Below are 21715 nucleotides of genomic sequence, written 5' to 3' on the forward strand. Positions count from 1 at the left end.
TTTAATATTGCCATCCCACACAGACTGTAACAACAGTTGTCCTATTTCTAATGTCCTCCTGCTCAATCCCACGTGTTCATCTGGAATATGTACATATATTTATACAACCTACTCATTCACATGTAATCTGTAGACTCAAGTAAAGTGCATTATTCCAAGGCCACATGTTTAGGTAGGTAGGTAGGTAGGTAGGTAGGTAGGTAGGTAGGTAGGTAGGTAGGTAGGTAGGTAGGTAGGTAGGTAGGTAGGTAGGTAGGTAGGTAGGTAGATAGATAGATAGATAGATAGATAGATAGATAGATAGATAGATATTGGAAGAATGGGCCAAAAACAGACCTGAGCAATGCTTGCAACTAGTTTCTCCATACAGGTAGTAGGTATTAAATACATTTCAGTAAGCATGTTCAGTACTTTTCCCTGTGTCATTTCTCATTATTACACATGACTTAATTTATAGAAATCTATGTTTTGATTTTTTTGATTTTTTTTTGCATGTGTGGATTGGATGGATTGTTACTGACATCTGGCAAGAATTTCATCCCAATAGCACCTTTAGAAATATGTGTGGCATGTTCAATACTTACTTTACCCACTGTATATAGTCTAAAAATAACTGTTTAGACATGAGAATAGTGCACATTGGGGCTAATCTTATTTTTTACATCCTCCAAAACTGTTATATATATATATATATATATATATATATATATATATATATATATATATATATATATATATATATATATATATATATATATATATATATATATATATGTTGTGTTTTTAAATAATGTTTGCATGTGTAGGTATGTTTATGTATATGTATACACATATACATCAGTCTGTTTATCTGTGCTTTTAATTTTACACAGCATCTGAGGGAGTATAGCTATAATTTCATTATCCTTCCATAATGACAGTGAAATACTAGGAAAAACTGTAATATATTGTAATGCCATCTAACAAGATTACTTTTTTCCTCAAGTGGACCACATTCTGTGTAACAAATTTATCTATTTTGACACCTAGAAGCATGTCATCATCCAAATACTGTTATCTTAACTGAGTTTGGCTCTGCTCTTTGATTTGGCAGCCAAATCAAATGAATCTTGAAGTTTGTGGTTGCCTTCAAACACAAATACAAATTCTCAGTTCTATCAAGAGTTTGTTTGGTTTTGTGTTTTTTTTTTTTGTTTTTTTTTTAGTAATACTGTTAGTTTATTGCACTGTACCTTGAATACAGTCTTTTAAACTTTTTTGTTGCCAAAATATTATTATTGTTATTATTATTTTTTTTTCTTTTGCAGTGAAATATATCCTATAAATAACTTGTTTTATTGGTTCAAAATGTAACGTATGTACACACACACACACATACACATGTCAGTCTGTCTTTTATATAGATTTTATGAACCATATGACAGAGTATAATGACAAAAACACATAAAAAAATTGTAATATGTAATCACAATAATTGTAATGTCTTCTAGCACCTTTGAAGGTATATTGATAACCTGCATAACACTATTACAATATTATTACTATTTATAATGTAATAATAATAATAATGGTAGAATATCTTTTATTATTTTCTTTTATAATTCATAATGCTAGTTAGGTTATTACATATGTGTTTGATGTTATTCAACTTTTCTAAAAAAAAATTATGTTTCCCTTTTAAAACCTACTACATAATACAAAAACTACATACTTAACCAGCACCTAATAGGAAGCTGTGTAGCTAAGTGCTAGGAGGGTAACGTCTCGCAGCCATCTTGAAATGCACTTTTCTGGGCAGTTAAAAAAAAAATCAAAATCAAAAATTTTTTAAAAAAGAAATATTGGCTTACTTGGCCCAACATCAAGGTTTTAAAACGCCCATTAAATCTGTTATACTTTAAACATTTTAGCCGGGAATTTTATAGTTGTAAGTGCAATAATCTCTCTCTATGTCTGGTTCCACTCCAGCTGACAAACTACTGAACACTGAACAAAGTTAACATTTGGTGCAACTTTAAGTGGCATTAACAATTTCTCGTACCTTCTTTTTTCTATGTAGTGCAACATAATCGAGTCTAGAAAAGTCGATGCGATCGATTTTGCGGCCGGCTCTTATATTTCCCGTGCAGCCTTTGCTCCTTCCCTTTTCGCTGAATTCTTCAGCCATGGCTCCGATTGTGAGTAGTAGCCCGACCAAATAAAAGTGCACACAGGCCACTTATTTTAGCTTGTCTTTCCATTTATAGACTTGTATATACGTGTGCACAGTAATATAGAAGAAACGAGTGTTCACGTGCGATTTTGTTTGCCTTTTTTAACGTTTCGTCTCAAACCACGTTTTGCTAACTGTTAGCGCAAGCTAGCAGCGATCGACGTGAGGGTTAACAGGGTGCACGTAAACAGTTGTTCGTGGTTTTTGCAACATTCTTTTACGATATTTACTTGAAATGCTAGTATAAAATGTCTGGAACATATTGAACACGCTGTGACTAACCGCTAATAAAGATATCTGAAGACTATTGTTGCTTCCTTACGCTTCGCTTTGGGGGTTTTCCGAGTTTAAGCAACTTTCTCCATTTGTGTTAGAAGAGGCAGGTGGTTAAGAAGCCGGGTGGGAAGAAGAAGAAGCAGATCCTGAAGTTCACCCTGGACTGCACCCACCCTGTTGAGGATGGCATCATGGATGCTGCCAACTTCGTGAGTAGATCACCTCTGACAGAAATGACATCTTGTCTGGTAATCAGTGTAGCAGCTGTCAGACACAAATGCTCTGTGTCAGACACTACTGTCAAATAAGGGGCATCAATCAAAGCCCTGTATTAAGGATCCAGTCAGTTGATATTAAAAGAAAAGAGAGAGGGGGAAAAAAAGACAGATGTCAGTCATATGTTTATAAGAAACTCTGATCTGTAGTTCATAAAGAGGCCTTCATTTCTGGTGCTTGCTGTGTGTGACTTGCTGTGTCCTCTGCACATGCAGGAGCAGTTCCTGCAGGAGCGTATCAAGGTGAACGGCAAAGCTGGAAATCTTGGTGGTGGTGTGGTGTCCATTGAGAGGAGCAAGAGTAAAATTGCTGTGAACTCTGAAGTTCCCTTCTCAAAGAGGTAAATAAAAGAAAAACAGTGCAACTATGCCATATTGTATTATTTAACTGGTCATAGTCATTTGCCATCATACCAGCAATCCTCAGTAAATACTGTGCACAGTGCTTGCTTCAATGTCTAAAAAGACAAATGTTAAGTTTTTAAGAAAATCTCTGTTGTTTGTGTGGAATAGAGAAGTATGCAGAATCCTGTTGAATGTAATATTGAGGGAAATGAAACACATTTGACATTTCAGCCCCAGTAATATTTTAATAGACTTAATGAACAGACATGAGAAGACTCCAAACAAATATGGCTGTGTTTGGTTGTCACTTTAACAGTGGTTGCAAAATTTTACTGATACTCAGCCTGAATGTGTCTTCTGACTGATCATGCTGTCTTTGTGGTTTCCCACTTATTTGAGAGCTTGTGATCTGATTTTTTTTCCAGTTCCAGCACAAGTACATTTATCCAGTATTACATGAGCTGGTTTCACACAAGTGTGGCAATAAATACTCTGGACAGATACACCACTAGAGAGTATCTACCTTATGTGAGAAGCCAAGAAATCTCATAAAAATGCTTAAAAAAACAAAAGATTTTTAGGGATCAGATAAGTTCATCATTGCTTGCCACATTGTGCAACAAGGTCCTGCTGCACCCTAATGTGGGCATAACATCAAGTTTGATGTGTGTAGACATAACAATAAAAAATGACTGAATCGTAGGCTATGACACACAACTATGGTCTCTTCCTATGGTGTGTCATCTTTAATGTGTACTCGTGCTGCCCCAACTGCACAGTATTTTCTTCTATGCTTGAATTCATTACCTTTTTCACAAGTTTTACTGCCACATTTTTCTTTTGTGTGTGAAATTGTCATTGATCAGTGCCTAATTTCATGCTGCATTCCTGTTGGTTGATTTAACAAAACAAAAAAAGGTAGGTTGTAGCATAAATTTTGTAAGGTCAGTACTCACTAGGGTGTCGCGTGTCAGGTGCAGGAGGCAAAGTCTAGTATTTATTATTTGACCATACTGTCTACATACTGTGTCTACAGTACTAAGAAAATACAAATACCATTGTGTATTTAGAATGTCGGCATCGAAAGGTACCATAAGTATCGGTTCTGGTGACATGTGCCTAGTGTGGAAGTCTCGTCCTCTGGCAGTCAGTTCTGAAGAAACATCCCTGCTGCTTAAAGGTTCTTCTGTGAACACATGAAGCAGTCGAATCATATAATGAGAGTTTCAGAATTATTGTATTAATTGTGGATTTGTCTGAAGTTTTGTAAATATTTAGAAAAACCAAAACTAATATCTTAAAGTGAGATCTATTTCAATTTCGATTCAGATTTATTTATATAGCGCCAAATTACAACAACAGTTGCCTCAAGCACCTTCGAAACACAGATGTTACTGTGAAGTGTAGTACTTAATGTAACTGATTAGAGTGGCACAGCCAAAATGGTTATCTTATCTTGTTATATATATTTATTAGGCTGTAGCCACCACTTAATAATGATGCTAATTTTCTATTTGGACAATAAACAGTATTAACTGTATAATAACCTAGATATAATAATGGCATGTGTATTATACATCTGATCATTAAAGTACTTGAACTCATTTTTAAAACCGGCTGTACCAAAGTTGCAAAACATACACATGTCCACCTAATCTACATCTTTTAAATGTTGGGTTACGTGGATCTGTGTGTATTTCTGGAAATTTCCCTAACCACCTTCATGTCCACTTCATACTGTAATTGTTCAGTAAATTTTAAACACCACCACCAGAGGGGGACTGTGGCACTCTCAGTCTTAAATGAAGCATTTGGTATAACCAGTGTAGGTCTCCTAGGTTAGAGCTGATGCTAAAGCAAATTAATTTTGTGATCCCACTTTTCTGCTGGTCACTGTTATGGCAAAAACCGCACAGAGCTGTTTTTTTTTGTGCATTTGGGCTACTGAGAGTTTTAACTGTTGTATGCCATGTTTAACAATTTCTACACCTTCATATAAATGTAGAAAAACAGCAGGATTTTGCTGCTTTACGGTATATAAATTGTGAAATCTAAGGGCAGATCGACTCACACTCTTCTGCTCTCTGCTTCCATTTTCAGGTACTTGAAGTATCTTACCAAGAAGTATCTGAAAAAGAACAACCTCAGGGACTGGCTGCGGGTGGTAGCTAACACCAAGGAGAGCTACGAGCTGCGCTACTTCCAGATCAACCAGGATGAGGAGGAAGAGGACGAAGATTAAACCTTACGCCACTCTTAATAAAATACTTAGAGAGAAAACCCTTCATGGTCTTGTTTTATTTGGAAACATTTGGTTTGAGTATGTTATCTGGATCCCACACAGACGATAAAAACAGAGATAAGAACATGTGACTGTGCACTCTGATTTCATTTAGCGTTTTTCAAAAATAATCCTTGCTATTTAGATGCATGATGACAATTTTGCATGTGTAAATTGCATATAAACCTGACATTTTTAGATTTAGGAATGTTTTCTGGTTCTTTATTCTGATGTGGGATGGTGCTTTTTTTGTCACCTGGTTACAAAAATGTTTATTTGCATTGTGTGGTTTGCCCCCACCCCCCTAAAATCCTGCAGGATGTGGGATGAGCTGGAACTCTCAGCCTTTCATTTGTATATTTTGATAAAAGATAAAGTGACGCTGAAGCTGATACTTCCTCTGCTCAGCTCTCTGTGGGGCATCCTGTGATACAGCTGTGGTAACCTTGACAACAGTTAGACCACTGGCAGTCAGGACTCCTCACAGCTTGCAGTCATCAGCCTGCACTTGTGTGTGCTTTGTCAGGACAGTGTGGTCGCTTGCAAGATGAAATCGAGTCGGGTGATAGTTAGTTGGGGGTTTTATGCCTTAATTGACGTCCAAATCAACCAAAACGTCCGTTTACACAAACGGTTTGGCTTCAAAATAGAAAGCAATGCTGTGTTTCCACCTGCAGACACACTTTGGAGTGGAGCTTGTGAGTGAATAGAGCAGCAGCTGTGCGAGAAAGTGGGAGAAGTTTGTCTCAATTCTCCGGACTTCCAAAAGGAAATGGACAGGCGCGGGGAGTGCATCCGTCTATTAGCAGCACACGGCGCTCGATGTGCATTTTTTTTGCACGCTACTAGTTGAAGTGGTAACTAGGAGAGTATGACTAACTAGTTGTGGGTGAAATTATGGGATGCATCGTCATGGCAACAGACCAGACGTCACAATCTGGGCATGTGTGTTCCATTTTTGTCTTTCTTATTTTTCAGACTGGAAGACCTGGATAGAGATCATTGGAATATATATATATTTTATTTTTTTTTTTAAATTTTTTATTTTACTCGTGGAGAGAAAGCCCCATGTTCGTTGCACAGAAATAAAAAAAAAAAAAATCTTACATTTTTCACAGCGACGAATACTATTCTTTTTGGGTGAAGAAAGAGACTGTGCTGCGGCGTCTGGAGGGTTAACTTTCAGTATTCCCAGCCTAAAAGGGGTTTGGGGGCTATGAGATAAAGATGCCGGGGTCGCTGAGCAATGAAGACGAGGGACAAGACGACATGGATTTTGAAGACGATATACCAGGTGAGGGAAAGGGGAGAGGCGGGGTGTCCTTCAGATAATTTTGCGCCGCTACGCCTTGAATGCGGGGAAAAGGGCTTGTCCTGCGTTCCTGAGACCGGAGAGGAGGGGTGGGGTGCAATAAGCAGAGTCATGCTATTATTTTTTTTTTGTACGACCTGCAGTCTTAAAGGTGGCAAAGGGTTGTAGTTTTTTTTAAATCTCTCCCCCCCACAGCTGTCCTCACATTCATCCTGATTTGGGGGCACGATGGAAACGCTGCTGCATGGTTTCTGTGGGCTGCCTTTTCTTTCACAGACTGCATGCGTGTACAAGTGAATGGCTTTGAGTCCAAACACAAGTTTTGTTCAGAGAGCTGTTAAAAAACCCGTACTTTGCTCGTTTCCGTGTCAGTGTGTCCATTGGCGATTTTCTGTCCCTTTTTAGCTCGTGGATGTGCTCTTTTGTGGAAAAAAAAGAAGGGGGGCTCCGGTGACAACGTGCGTGTTCATTTTGTTGTGGATGATGCGCTGCCGTTAGCGCTAGTGATTAGGAAGCTGTTTCAACTTTAATTCTTTTTTCTCCCACTGCATGGCCGCAGAGGTGTGAAAGCCACGTGTGGGCTACAGTAAACAGAGCTTATCAAGTGTGCTCCTTTGCCTTGGACGTTGATGACACCGGTTAGGTCACCGGCAGCCCTTCAGCTCTGGGTCGTGCGCGAACTGGAATTAACTCTAACCCACATTCTCTGCGTGCTGCTAATTCATTTCACATAGCAAGTTCATACAGGAGAACCTATGCAATAAAATTCTCCAGGCTGAAAAATGAACATGTCATCGACTCTGGCAGTGAACCAGCTTTCAGTGCTCCTACAGTTTCCTCCTTTAAAAAAATGGTCAAGATCAAATCAAGTCACAGGGGGTTTTAAGATTCCCTAATTAATGACCATGCACAATAAGGTACTTGCCAAATTTTGGCCATTTTTGTTTTCTTTTGGCTGGTAAGTTTGTTAGACTTTCTGGCAGGTGTCAATCCTAGGGCACAGGGGAATCCCAGTCTTAGTTTTTTGGCAGGCATGGCTGTGGTTACTTGTGACATTTACTCAAATTGCTAACTGTGTGGTCCATAATGTACACCAAAGAGCAGGCATCATCAGAATCTTCATCTGCGCAACACAAACCCAGTTCTGAACTGCTACTGATTGGTTTCTTGATCTAGTGATGCAGCAGCTCAGGTGATGAAGTGCCCTCTTGTTGCAGCCTGCTGAGCTGAATATCCAGACATAAGATTGTCCCGTGCAGCCAATGAAGTTCCTTTTATTTTAAAGTTCTTATAGCTTGCTCCAAACATCAGATGGTTGATGTCAAGGGCATGATTTAAAAAGTCCTGCTTTGCCCTCTGCTTCACTTTCACATGTGGAAAATGTTTGTGGTTGTAAAATACACTCCAAAGCCAAAAACAAAAGTCAGAAAGGTCGGAAAGTAAGAGCCCTGCTTTGGATCAGAGAGCTAGTTTCAGCGAAGTCAAATCACCCCAAAAAAATGAGGTCAGCTGACTCCCTCAATATACTGAATGACCAGGTTTTTCCATCAGTGGTTTTTGTTCTTCCCCGATAACAAAGACATTTTCCTGGATGACAGTACCAGGATTCATTGGGTTAAAACATGAAAGAGCAATTCAATGAGCACGAGACATCATTTTCCAACAGGGACTGGCCACCGCAGAGTACAGACTTTAACCCCTCTAAGAATCTTTGGGATTTGCTAGAGAAGATTTAGCAGACTGTCAAGCCCATCGCCAATACAAGGCATGAAAGTAACACAGCTCTAGGTGGAAATAGGTGTTGTGACATTGCATAAGCTTATTGAAATGATGCCTTGATGAATGCTGGCCATGATCAAATGAAATATGTGAGTGTGTGACTGCTTTTTATTGGCCGATCAGTGTAGATTCAGCATGAAATGAAGCTTCTAAAATCCAATGCAATGTTTTCTCTAGCAGCAGGCCCTCCTCGTCTTAAGTGTTGCTCAAATAATGCAGTGATGTGGAGTATAGAATACATGTGAAAGAAGGCACAAGAAGTTTTATTTATTAAACATCTTGCTGGTGTGTCTGTTGCATTGGTATTTGGTATTGCTCGTTACGGAGTGACGAAAAGTCATTTACTGGGACACTACTTCGGTGGCTTAATTGTGAGCAGTTGTCACAGTACTGAGTTGCCAAATTGCAATCCTTGCTCATTTCGTATGTGTGTTATAAAGCTCTTGAACATCTGAGGCTTTGAAGTGCTGTCACAAAAAATGAGGTAGAATGCATACAATTACGAAATTCAAGGGTACCACTGGTTACCATTTCTTAGACAGAAAAAGGTAATATACGCCACAATATTCAAAAATTACCTCTGCGTTTAACACAAGGTCTGAGTATTGTGATATCTGCATTATTTGAGAAAATCTTTTGCATTAAACACACATTTCTTTTGTTTATATACATATTTTTTGACGAGGGTAATTTGAACTTGCTAGTTTTTATGTGCATTTATGTGCATCTTAGCAGTAAGCAAGTGAAAAAGGAGGCAGACAAAGAGAACGGAGAGTCAGAGGGGGAGTTAGAGCAACATCTGTGACTGCCATCCATATTTAGAGGGAGAATACAGGCACTGATGTGTGTCCTCAGTAACGCATTAGTTTGTTAAACATGTATAAGAAAGGAAGGCTGCAGCTGAATATGGCAGGTGAGTGAATATATGTCAGTATTAATTAAGTCAAAAAAATGAAGAATGTGTTTAAATTGCTTAAATATGCTTTGATGGGATTTTTGTAGTCATGTGTTTCAGGCTTCAAAAAAAATTTCTTGTAATATAATAAATACCAGTGTGATCCTCTATGATGACGCACAATGTACCTACTCGAGGGTAAATCTAGTGAAACTCCGACACAGTGGTCCATATTGGTTTTGTCATCATGAAATTGTTCACAAAAGGGAGTCAGTCTTTCTAGTCTGAAAATATGACTGTTTTATTGGAATAACTTTCTTTTAATTTGTCATATCACGCACTCATCACAACAAAATGCTGCGGATCAATTGTTATGCTGCTGATACACGAAGCACTTTCCAGACAGTTTATGACCTCATCAGCAGGCTTCAAAGTGATAGACAAGGTCAGAAATCCAGGTCAGAGTTTTCTACCATGAAGACACTTCAGTGCAATTAAAACACAACAGTGTGGGAGCACATTGTGTGGGGACTTCAGACCCCAAAATGCTATCCTATCACAGTCTTTATTTGTTGTGCCACGTAGTGTCCTAAGTCCCTTTGTTTCACTCTGGGCACTTACACTGTCACAGATTGTTCCATTGTGTTTTCTGTTTTAATTGCTTTGTTCTTCCATAAAATTGAAAGATTATCATGGGCTTTTGTGTGCCTACAAATGTTATCCCCAGTTGGAAAAGGGGCTATTTTTGGATCCCTCACTGTGAAAGTTGACACAGTTTTTTTTTCTTAATGTGTGTGTATGTAGCGTAAGCATAAAAAAACATGCTTTTAAATATATTTTTGCAAATGAGTGGAACATCATTTCTTATCTGTTTCCTACCTGTTTATATGGGATGTGCTATGACCTTAGAATAGATATACTACAATTTAATGATGCTATTTAGGCTTTATCCTTCCATCACTTAGATGATAACATTTTCTAATAATAGCCTACGGATGCTTTTGTCTGAAGGCATTTAAAGCCTGAGCCATAAGTACCTAATCGATGAAGATAGGAAACCCTTTGGCCTCGTCTTCCCTGCATTGTGGGAAGCAATGCTGGGCAGCATTAAGTGGGTATTTCCACACAGGGGCCAACAGAGAAATGACTAATGTGCTTTCCAGTAAACTCTATCTTCCTCACTTGGGACTCGTTCATGAATCTCCCTTCTAATGGGTCAGTCTGGTGGCCAAGCCCTTGCAGGAAGGTCAGAACTGTGTCTGTGCCACATTTTACAGAAGGCTTGTTTGCCAACTGGAGCTTTGGTCGTCTTCCTAACACAATCTGTTGCCAGACCTCGGTGTGTCACATGACTGAGCAACCTCCCCTACTTCCAACACCTGGCACTGCCTGGTCCAGTCACCAAGCAGAAAGAATATCTCTCCCCTGATGGCTTTCCCCACGGGGACTTCACAGGCCATTTACTTTAGTCAGGGTTCAGATTTTAAGGCAATTCAGGTGATAAACACAGAGCTGTTTCAGGGAGCTGCATTGCTGTGACACATTCCTGTGTAACAAAAAATGATTACTGAGAACCCATGTGTTCAATATTTTATTTGACTCTCTGACAATCTGTTATCAGCACGTGGTTCTGTTAAAGAAATGTCAGCAAGCTAACATGGCCCCAGTTACAGCGCTTACAGGCTGATGTTTGGCAGATTTTATATTTAGAACATATATATATAGTTTAGTGCCATCATTAATTACAGTAATGAGCGCACAAAGCACAATGGTACAGCAGTAAAATAATGTATGACTGCCATTTTTTCTGCAAATTAAAAAAATCGACTAGATTATAGTGCAGAAGAACAGATCATTATTAATGCGCCGTGGATGTGTGTATGAAATCTCACAATAAACCAGTTGAAATAGTTCATTTAAAACTGCATATACTGAACTCATAGTGAAAATATCATCAAAGTAGGGCTCATCCGCTGGGGACCTTGAACTTCTGTATCAAATTTCATGTCAGTCCATTCTCTAGTTATTGAGAAATTTTAGTCTGAACCATAGAGGTTAAACAACCAAGAGGCTGACATTGTCAGACCTTGAGCTTCAGCACCAGCATGGCTAAAAAGAACTCAGCTCAGTCTGCTCAAAGTGAATTAGGTGCTTATCACCGAACCATTTAAACCCCACATCAGTAACACCGCATCACCACTGTCAAGTTGGATTGATTTATTTTACAATAAGCAGAGCCAAGGGCACAGAGATATGAACTGTACGCTTTGTGTAATCCAAAGCCATCTCGATCTGCACCTGAGCCATGTCATCATCTGTGCATCTGAGAGAGAATCAGAATCAGAATCAGAATACTTTATTGATCCCTGGGGGAAATTATTTTTTGTTACAGTGCTCCATTTTAAACCAACATTAAGACAAGACAGACAATACGCTAACTAAGAATAGTACAATATATACATATATATACATACATACATACATAAGTCACTTATAAATAAATATTTGGAAAAGAAACGTGTAGTTGTAGCAGCAAACAGTGTGTTAAGTGTTAAGAGATGTAAGGCTCTGCCGTGCTGTCGTCATAAGTTGCCTGGCAGGTGGCTAACCATGCATCTGAGACACAAAAGAGTTGCCCGTTTGAGCTACTGAATACATAAACTCAAGGCTTTATTTAGAAAAAAAGAAAGTGAAGAAAAACACCAAGGTCTGTGGGACAAGAAGAAAGAAGGAATGAGTAGCAAGGCAGTAAATGTCTGTCAGCACATTTCCTATAATAATATTGGCCAAGAAAAGCACAAGTTACCCCCAGTCAGGGTTGAGGAAAGGATGACACAGTTCATCTGGAAGCCAGGACAGCACAATGAGTTTGACATTGCCTCTGATTAAGGCTTTGAAATCAGTGTACTGTATGTGTATGCGTGGAATACCTCCTGCTAGCTTTGCTAAATAGAGGATAAGTGGCTGGTGAGGTTTGTGTGTCTACTACACAGGAATCCCTCCTCCCCAATCTCTCACTCCAGCTACCCAGGGGAGTGGTAGACTGCAGGGCTAGTGTTGGCTGATTGACTCTGATACATGTGCTGCATATTTCATGCCCTCCAGTCTGTCTGCGTGAGACACAGAGAGACGGGAGACATGCAGATAGACAGACTGGAAGAGACAGCGAGACAGTTGGGAAAATGAGATTAAATAAACCTTTTTGGGGCACTAGAGTTGCATCATGTGTGTACAATATTTTCTCTGTGTGACTTTTTACAGAGATGTATTGTTTGGGACTGTCTCTCTCCCTTACTTACTCCTCTGTGACCCACTGTGGCATCAGCGAAGTCTGCTGTGCTCAGCAGTCAGCACGTTTACACAGCAGCTTTGAGGCGGTACAGCTGACAACCAGCAGCAGGTCCCTTTAGTCCCAGCAAGCATTAAAGGCAGAAGATATGCTCAGTATACCTCAGTGGTCCTCCAGGGAGTTCCCATTTAGCGGCAGGGCACGCACTCCATTTATTTGTGTTTTGATGGGTAAAGTTGATGCACACTCAATGATGTGTGATTATGAGGTTGATTTTGCCAAGTGCTCCTGTTGGTCTGACATTGATTCATCATTGTTATTTTCACAGGAGGCTAACTGACTTTTCATCGTGGTGAGCTTTCACAGTAGAGCCTGCAGCAAATGAATATTTGCAACATCTATTGTTCATTTTTAATCTTTTTGATTAACCATTTTGTCTGAAATGTCAGAAATTTCGATTTCCCAGAACCCGGGGTTACGTCTTCATCTCTTGTTTTGCTGCCCAATTTCAAAACTCAAAGGTGTTTAATTCAGAGTAGATTCATATCCTCACTTTGATCAAACAAAATCAAAAAATTGAATAACCACTCACTGAGGCAGAAAAATGTACGAGTCAGGCTGAATGTGTCAGTTTAGTCTTATTACAAGCTGAATTATCGGTGTCGTTTAAGTGTACTAAGCAAATAATTCTCCTTTCCCCCGTGTTCAGATGAGGATGACGAAGGTGAGCGCAACACAGTTCCCCTCACACCTCTCGACCGCTTCTTTTCTGACGACGAGTCCCTCAAACAACAAAAGAAGAAGCCCAAAAAGATGAAGGAGGGAAAACTGCCGAAAGTTAAGAAGAGGAAAAAAGAGGTAAGGCATAATTCACATTCAGCACCATCTGTCCAGACCTCGGACACAACAGCTTGGCAGGCATTTTGGCTCTAGCCATATCCCGCATTCTCTATTTCTCAAACCATCGCTCTTTTGATGTCTCTGCAATTGGATCAAAGGTGTGTTTTGGCTGCTGGACTGCCTCTGTAATCTAAATGAGAGGCAGTGGACTGTCTCAGGCTTAGGGGAGGTTGGCAGCATTGTCACTGTTACTGCCAGTGTAAGCTGTGGGCTCCAAGCGACAGTTTAGAGTGTAGATTTGTGCCTGTGGTGCTGGTGCTGATGGCAGGGACTGTAGGTCAGAGGCAATGTGTTCATGCCTATCCAGTAGCGGGAGTGAGAGTTATGACAGAGCGGTTTTGACAGTCCTTCGCCTCTAGCCTCTAATTTCCAATATTTAGATAGCAGGATTGAGACTTGATTGGCTCAGAGCATTAACACCAGCGTGATGTTGATAATTTTACAGCTTATGAGGTGAACGCCTGCTGCTTTTGCTGAATAGGTCACATGTGGCTAAAGGAGACAGTTAGAGAATAAGGAAAAATTGCAGCATTAAGAGGTTGCACAGTAGTGTCGTGGTTAGCGCTTGCTTCTTCACAGCAAGGAGGTTACAACCCCTCTGCTCAGGGTTTGTCTGTGTGGAGGTTGGACACTTTCTTTGTGTCTCCACGTGTTTCGTTCAGGTGTGCCGGGTTCCTCATATCAAAGTGATTTAGGTCAATAGATGATTCTAAATGGGTCATGGGCATGCAAGAGTGTGTGATTATCTGTTTTGCTGCATTAGCACTGTGATTGACTGGTTACCTGTGCAGAGTGTACCCTCATTAGTCAGTTTTTTAGAAAATGGATGGATGCTAAAGTCAGTACTGTACTTTATATTATTTCAGTTCCATTTTCTGAGGAGACATTGTTTATAAATGATCAATTATTTAATTTTCAATTTATTATTAAAGAGATGGTTCTTGCATATTTTTCATCAGGCCTCTAGTGCTATTTATTCATTTGTATGACCTGCCCAATTTTGTAGATATTGGCTCTAGACATGTTTCCTTTCTCTTGAATATAATGGTGAAAAATACATTTTATTTTGTAGTATTTAGAGCACCAAAAATATAGTAGAAAAACTGAGATGCAGTGCGTCATTCCAGAGTTGCTAAAATACATCTTTTTACCCAGTTTTACGCCATTTTATGTAGAAACTTTTCTTTGTACAAATTTGCATCCATCAAAAGAAGCGTAAATAAGCTTTCTAAGGGTATAGCAGGGAAAAAACAAGCAGAGTGTATTGAAACCAGCAGTTTTAGGTTAGAGATCCAGTTTTATTCATACAGTGACCTTGTGGTTAAAAGTGCTGAAATTTGGATGATGATTATCTTTGGGCTAATAAGTCTACGAATGACCCCGTTTGCACTACCAAACAATGCATTTGATCCAGCATTACTTCATGATCTGCAGCTTGAAGGGCCATCCTACAAATAAAGTCAGCCCTTTAACTTCTGGAAAAGTTTTGTTTCTTCAAAAGCCCAGAGGCTAAAAGAAATATTTACTATTCAGTAATTACAGGAATTTGCTGTATTCCCAGTGATCTCCCCGCTCATGTTGGCGAGCTGTAACCGTGTCAGTGACATAACCAGGATGTTCCCCTCCGCTGACTGGAGATGCCAGCAGTACCGTGAGGAGTTTGGCTGACCATGCTGCCACTCGGCCCTTTGGCTGCTCGTGGTAAACACTAAGCTCTGGGTCTCACTGAGCTAATGAAGCGGGGGGCTCCCTGTGACACTCTCCTTTCCCTAACTCACAGACACTGCTCTGTATTCTCCTTTTCTTCCCTCTCCTCTTGTCTCCCACATGCATCACCTCACTTTGCTTTGATTACGATGCTGCTGTTTTCTTTCAGTCTTGCTTTCTTGCTCCCCACCTTGCTGTATTTGTGTCTTTTTTTGCCTCCCATTCAGAAACCATTGCTCCTGTAATTCACTTCCAGTTACTCCCCAAAGGCTGGTGTCAGACAGGGGCCAAAAGTCAATTGGGGTCAGAGACTGTCAGTAGCACATCCCAGTCTGAGTTCACAGCTACTGGCAGGAGGAATGATAGCCACAGAGAGGTGCGCTGTGTTTACTCGTCTTCTCCAGTCTGCAGTGAAACAAAGAGCTGTGTAGATATGACAGGATATTTAATGGGCTTTTTAATAAAATATCTGTTAAATCAGTGAATTCTGGGTTTATGGAAAACAATTCATTTTAGCAGCAGAGGAAACTGCTGCATTTTGGCCACAATAAAAAAAAACCATGTAGCTGGTTCTTGTAGCATTCACATTTTGCTTAAATACAGTCGGTTTGAGATGAGCTTCTGTCTTGTTTTTATAACTTCAGTATCCTCTCTGGGATTGTGAGTCAACAAAGAGCTGTTTCTGATTTCTGGACAAAAGGAGAGGCCATTGTTTAGAAACCATAAAATAAATTCTTAGAGCAGTTTTCTTTTTTTTTTCCTGTTGCACTACATTTTATTGAACATCCACTTCTTCGCTCATTTGATATTTTCTGTGGCATCCGCTCCAATCTCCCTAAGGCAGAGCCATTATGGGAAAGCATCTAATTTGATTAGGTTATCAGCACTTATCTGATTTTCTTTCCTCTGAAAGAACAGACACCATCTTTGCTGCTGTGCTGTTGTGTCCTTTGCTTTTATGATATGTGTTTAACATTGAACTCAGGGTCACCAAGAGACTGTTGCACAGTTTCACCTTGTCTTTGCAGTTGCTCTCAATGGTGGTTCTGCTTCTTTGCTTTTTGCTCCTCCATCTCCACCCCATCCCCCATCCACAATCTTCAATTTACTCTCTCTTTCTCCTTCTTTCTTTCTCTCTCTCTCTCTCTCTCCCTCCTTCTTCTTCTTATGCATAAATGAGATTTGTCTAGACGGGTGCTGGAGCACTGGCTCTGCAACCACAGGCCTCTGCATAACAAGCTCGTTATGCAAACGTGTCTGATTGGATGGCGCTGTTCCATTGGCTGCTGCTGTGATAGAGTGTGTGTGGGGGGTGGGGGGAGTGAGTGGCAGGATAGAAAGAAAGAGTGAGAGAGGAAAGAGAAAGGGGGAGAAGTTAAGAGATAGAGTGAGAGAGAAAATAATGGGGTGGAGGGGTGAGAGAGGAGAGCTATGAGATGTAAAGGAGAGAAAGTAAGAGGAGGAGAGAAAGAGAGAGAACGAGAGAGAGAGTTAGAGAGAGCCAGACACTGCTCAAATTTGGTCACCATGGCAACACAGCCAGGCTGCTGGTAGGGTTGGTGGGCGCTGCGGCAACGTGAGCCTTTCCACTGCGCTACAGAGCGAAACGCCTGCAAGTCTCTCCATGGAGCCACACAGGCCTGCTGAGCAACAGGCAGCGAGCAGAGCACAAAGCTGCTGTGCTCTAATTTTGCTCCACTGCATGTGCACACACAAGTTCACTCTCACATACAGTCATGTTTTACATATGCATAAACACACGCGAAGAGGAACTCTCACAAAAATAGCGTTTTGTTTGTTTTTTTTTAAAAAGGAAAGCACTCACAAAGAATGAGCGCACCCACACACACACGCTCAAAAAAAACCCCAACATGTCCACAAACACACAAAAATGCTCTCTCACAGGAACGTGCCCAGTCAGAGACAGGGGCACAAATGGAAACTTCCACAGGCCTACCACATTCAAACACAAATAATGTGCATGATGAGAGAAACAGCACACTTTCCCTCTCTCGCTTACTCATGCGCACATACTATCGTGAGCAACCACTAGCAAATTTGTTCATATGCAGCACTCTTGGTCACACAAACAACACCTGTTAACTGTTAAATCCATACAGCCTTCTAGATGTCTCATATTAAACCAGTAGGATGCAACTCAGGCTACAGATTAACTCTGAGCTCTGATTGGCTTGGGTACCTGAAGTGCTCTTTTTCTGGGTTTTCATTTCATGTAAAAGCACATTTAAAAGGTGACCATGCAGCCGCCTTGACTCTTCATCAAGTCACTGCTTACTTGTACTAATTTAAATATTTCATCACAGGCAGAAGAGTTATCATATTAGCAAGGCAGCGACACTTTCGAGTGATGTAATTTAATTTATGCAAATGCCATCAAGTAGTAGCTTTTATCTAAACTGCTTTAAAGTGCATTCACAGAATATGTTTTTAGAGTGGGTGGCCTCTGTGGGAGCTCTAATCCCTCACCCTGGCAAAATTAATGTCATGCTTATTTGCTTTATCAAGTTTAGTATTTTAATTATCCCCACCTTTTTAGCGCTAGATATAAAATTGGGTCTCAGAAGATTGCGCCTAGATTTCTTTTGTCCTGCTGTTTGTAAAATCCAAACCTGGAATCTAGTTGTGTCTCAGGAATCTGGCTTTGATGGCAGCTTTAGTCAGTCACGCTCGCGCCCTTAGGTACAGAGCTGAAGCGAGATTCAAAGCCAGATTCTACGTGTTTACATTTATAAAAATAGCTGCTTGGCAGAAGCTCTACACTACATCAAAGAAATAGCTTAGACAACATTTTCATTTAGTAAAAATATAAATCCAAATATACTAAAATATACTTTCAGCCTGTAAAGATGCCAGATTGAGACTGAGAAAGAGTGACATATTAACCTTTGCACAATTAAACAACATGCTGGTTGTTGGTGTATATGTAATGGGTTTTTTTTTACCTTCTCAAAATCCTCCAGGGAACAATTCAGGCACGACTTGACAGTGACCTGGAAGAGATTTCAGAGGTGGAGGAGGAACGGGAACGTCCGGAAATCGGCTCCGAAAGTGAGAGCAGCATGTATGGTCCCACCAAGAAGAAGAAGAAGAAACCCAAGGAGAAGAAAGAGAAAAAGCCCAGAAAGAAGAAGAGAGATGAAGAGGATGACGATGATGACGACGATGATGGTAACATGAAAGTAAGTGTATGTTCATGATGCTGACATGACTGTGTTTCAAATGAACATTAAAGTCTGTAGGGGGCTCTAGGTAATGTGTGCAGAAATTGTCCAAAGTTGTTATCACACAGCACAAGACCAGCCCTGTTCTCCATGCTTTAACTCCACTTGGTTAAGGTCAGTGAGCTGCCCGGGTGAAATATGCAGGGAGCTGGACTGTGAATTTGCTGGACAATTACCTGCTGTTCTCACATGTGCAAATGGAGGAAACCGGCAGGTTAAAGAGCGTTTAGAGTCTGATCCCTTTGTAATGCACATTTGCATTTCTCTCACCTTTGTCAGCTAATCTCTAGAGAAGTTCAGGGGGGTACTGCATGTGTAAAAATCACATTTATCAAAATAAGTGACCGTTTCTTTATACAGTAATCTGACGATAATGAAAAAACGTAATGATGCCAAGACTAAATTTAATATTAAGTCTCAATTGACTAATGGTAGATGAAGTCGGGGAAGGTGTTTAACTTTTTAGCATAGTTATCATAATTATAGGCTAAAAATAGTGTCTGATACCGAAAGACCGTGAAAACATGGCGTGTAATGCTTTGTTTGTGGATGTGGAAGGGTAAAAGATTAAAATAACTTTAATGTTCACATTTCATGTATTAAACATCATTAACATATGTGCGTTGATCTGTTATCTGTACACCCCCAGGAGCCCAAATCATCGAGCCAGCTGATGCACGAATGGGGTCTTGAAGATGTTCAGTATGGCTTCACTGAGGATGACTATAAAACCATAACCAACTACAAGGCTTTCAGCCAGTTCCTCAGGCAAGCATCTAATTTTGTCTGGATGATCTTTCATTGTGTTAAAGTGCTTTGTTTTGCCTCAGTTTCTCTGGACTGTCAAAGTCATTCTCTGAGAGTCTTCCAGCAAAACTCCACTGTGAGACTAGACTGTGTTGTGACGAGCAAACACTGCTCTTTTTGTTTGAGCTAGAAAGCTCGGCTGTTGGTATAAAGAGTCTGTCTCACCTGGGGCTATCTGGCTCGGCTAAGCTTCTGCTCTGACAAAGTGGAGCATGAGCTCCTGCAGTGCCCCCTGTGTGTAGTCAGCTGCTTACTGGATGCCTGTGACAGCCAGGAGGCTCTGGGACTCGGTGCTCTGACCCACTATCTTTCACAGGCCAGCGTGCCAAACCTCAAGCTGTTGCCTGACAAATCGCAAACATGACATGCACACAGCAAAGCAGGGAGAATAAAACTTAAGGGGCAGTGGAGTGTCAGCAAATCAAGACCCAGTTCCCTCCAGTGCTGTGGGAAGCAGAGCTTCTATTAACAGGAATGAAGTGTGACATAATAAAGCTGCCATTGTTGTTTCATCTCCCCCTGGTTTTATTCAGGCCTCTCATTGCCAAGAAGAACCCGAAGATTCCCATGTCAAAGATGATGACAGTGTTAGGGGCCAAGTGGCGGGAGTTCAGTGCCAACAACCCGTTCAAGGGTGCATCTGCCACCGCTGTGGCCGCCGCTGTGGCTGCTGCAGTGGAAACGGTTACTGTGGCACAGCCAACGTCTGTCAGCAGCAGCCAGCTGAGCTCTCAGCTGGGGCCGATCAAAAAAGCCAAAACCAAAGAGGGAAAGGGTAAGACCTAATAAAAAGCGAGATCATTTTTAAGAAACGATAGCAAGAATGCCATCTGATTAACAGATCTCACGACTGACTCTGTGTGTGTCAGGACCAGGAGTTAGAAAGAGAAGTAAGACTGTGAAAGAAGTGAAGAAGAAGCCCAAGCCGAAGAAGACCAAATCAAAGTCGGGCCAAAGTGGGAAGAAGAAGAAAGCATCCTCGGTATGTCTTGCAGAACCCTTTTCCCTCAGCTTTCCCTTGAACGACATCAAAGCCACCGGCCTGTTTGCAGCACTTATTGTGAAAGTTGGTTTATCTTAATTCTTTCTGTAGCTCTGCGCTCCTTAGTTTCTGTGTTTGCTTTTCTAGAGTGAGGAGGACTTCCTAGAGGAGTCAGACTTTGATGACATCAGCATCCACAGTGCCTCTGTGCTTTCTGATACCTCGGGGGCCGCCACCAAGAAAAAGGCCCGACGTGGGCGGAAAAAAAGGAAAAGTATGTTTACTGTCTACTCTTGCCATGCTCTGTGGTGTGTTTTTCCCTCTAAAATCCCATTGAAATCCCTCAGAACCAGACTGTTTGATTTTGGGTAATGAGTAAATTAAAATGTATTTTTTTAAGCTTTATTTATTCTGGGAATGCTTTCTAAAGGCAGATGGTCTTCCACAGCAGCTAGTGTGCTTATACTCATTAAGATATTTTTTTATATAGAGGATTCTAATGTGTAATTATCTTGCATTTATCTATGCATCCATATCTATGTGGCTTTCTATATGAGGGAACTGCCCAGGTTTAATTGTTCTGTAACCTTCTCCAGAGGAGGACGGTGATGGCTATGAGACAGACCACCAAGACTACTGTGAGGTTTGCCAGCAGGGTGGAGAGATCATCCTGTGCGACACCTGTCCCAGAGCTTACCACCTGGTCTGTCTGGACCCTGAGCTGGAGAAGGCCCCAGAGGGAAAATGGAGCTGTCCACACTGTGTAAGTACATTAGTTTGAGCAGACTGACACATTTTGTAAGGTGGTGACTGCCCAAGTTGGATTCATGAGAGTTATTTTTGGTGATATCTTTGATGCAACTAGTCCAGGGCTATACAATGTAACAGCCTGAACTGTTGGCACCATCTTTAACCATCAGCTCAAGTTTGATGTGAATACGGAGTCAATAAAACGGGGTTAACAGAGGATACGTTTGTTAACGAGGCTGAACTCTTTTCATGTTAATAAAAAACTGTATGCAATTTTTAGTATTCATTTTTAGGAAGTCTTTTAACTTTTTCTTGCTGGTCAGGTTTTTCATCTATTAAGGATTGAAACTCCCTCAGAAGTATTGTTAACACCTGCTCCGAAATCACAGGCAGAGAGATTTGTGCTCACTGTGAGGAAATCAGGTGATAAATAAGGCAAAAAAACATTATTATCCATCCTGAATATGTTTTGCCATCTGAGTTCAGGAAGTTGCTCTCAGGTCACTGTTACTTTGTACCCAGTGTAGAACAAACAGATTAAAATCCTTCATTACCTCAGATATTAGACAATTAGTGCTGACAGGAGTCATTCAGGTTATTTTTATTATTTTGTTTTTAATGGCTTTTTATTCTTACGATGTTAGTTGACTTCTGCCTTAACGT

General features: G+C 40.6%; 2 protein-coding genes across 3 annotated transcripts in view; both read left to right on the forward strand.

Annotated features, from left to right (window-relative positions):
- Positions 1–2127: 2127 nt before the first annotated feature.
- Positions 2128–5388, forward strand: rpl22 (ribosomal protein L22). Of its 2 annotated transcripts, none has more exons than XM_080891728.1 (4): positions 2128–2177; positions 2587–2697; positions 2980–3104; positions 5209–5388. In XM_080891728.1, exons 1-4 carry the CDS (start codon positions 2166–2168, stop codon positions 5348–5350), a joined length of 390 nt encoding a protein of 129 aa, XP_080747854.1. In that variant the 5' UTR covers positions 2128–2165; the 3' UTR covers positions 5351–5388. The 2 variants fall into 2 exon arrangements, with proteins under 2 accessions (XP_080747854.1, XP_080747855.1); XM_080891729.1 differs by having other exon boundaries at positions 2151–2177; positions 2590–2697.
- Positions 5389–5531: 143 nt separating this feature from the next.
- Positions 5532–21715, forward strand: part of chd5 (chromodomain helicase DNA binding protein 5) — a 37176-nt gene continuing 20992 nt past the window's right edge. The window contains exons 1-8 of the mRNA XM_080891724.1: positions 5532–6683; positions 13374–13522; positions 18253–18471; positions 19163–19281; positions 19854–20095; positions 20190–20302; positions 20450–20576; positions 20899–21065. Of these exons, the coding sequence (XP_080747850.1) occupies positions 6617–6683; positions 13374–13522; positions 18253–18471; positions 19163–19281; positions 19854–20095; positions 20190–20302; positions 20450–20576; positions 20899–21065 (1203 nt within the window). The 5' untranslated portion in view covers positions 5532–6616. The remainder of the gene's footprint in view (positions 6684–13373; positions 13523–18252; positions 18472–19162; positions 19282–19853; positions 20096–20189; positions 20303–20449; positions 20577–20898; positions 21066–21715) is intronic.

The sequence above is a fragment of the Rhamphochromis sp. 'chilingali' genome, assembly GCF_963969265.1.
Source record: "Rhamphochromis sp. 'chilingali' genome assembly, chromosome: 9".
Lineage (NCBI taxonomy): Eukaryota > Metazoa > Chordata > Actinopteri > Cichliformes > Cichlidae > Rhamphochromis > Rhamphochromis sp. 'chilingali'.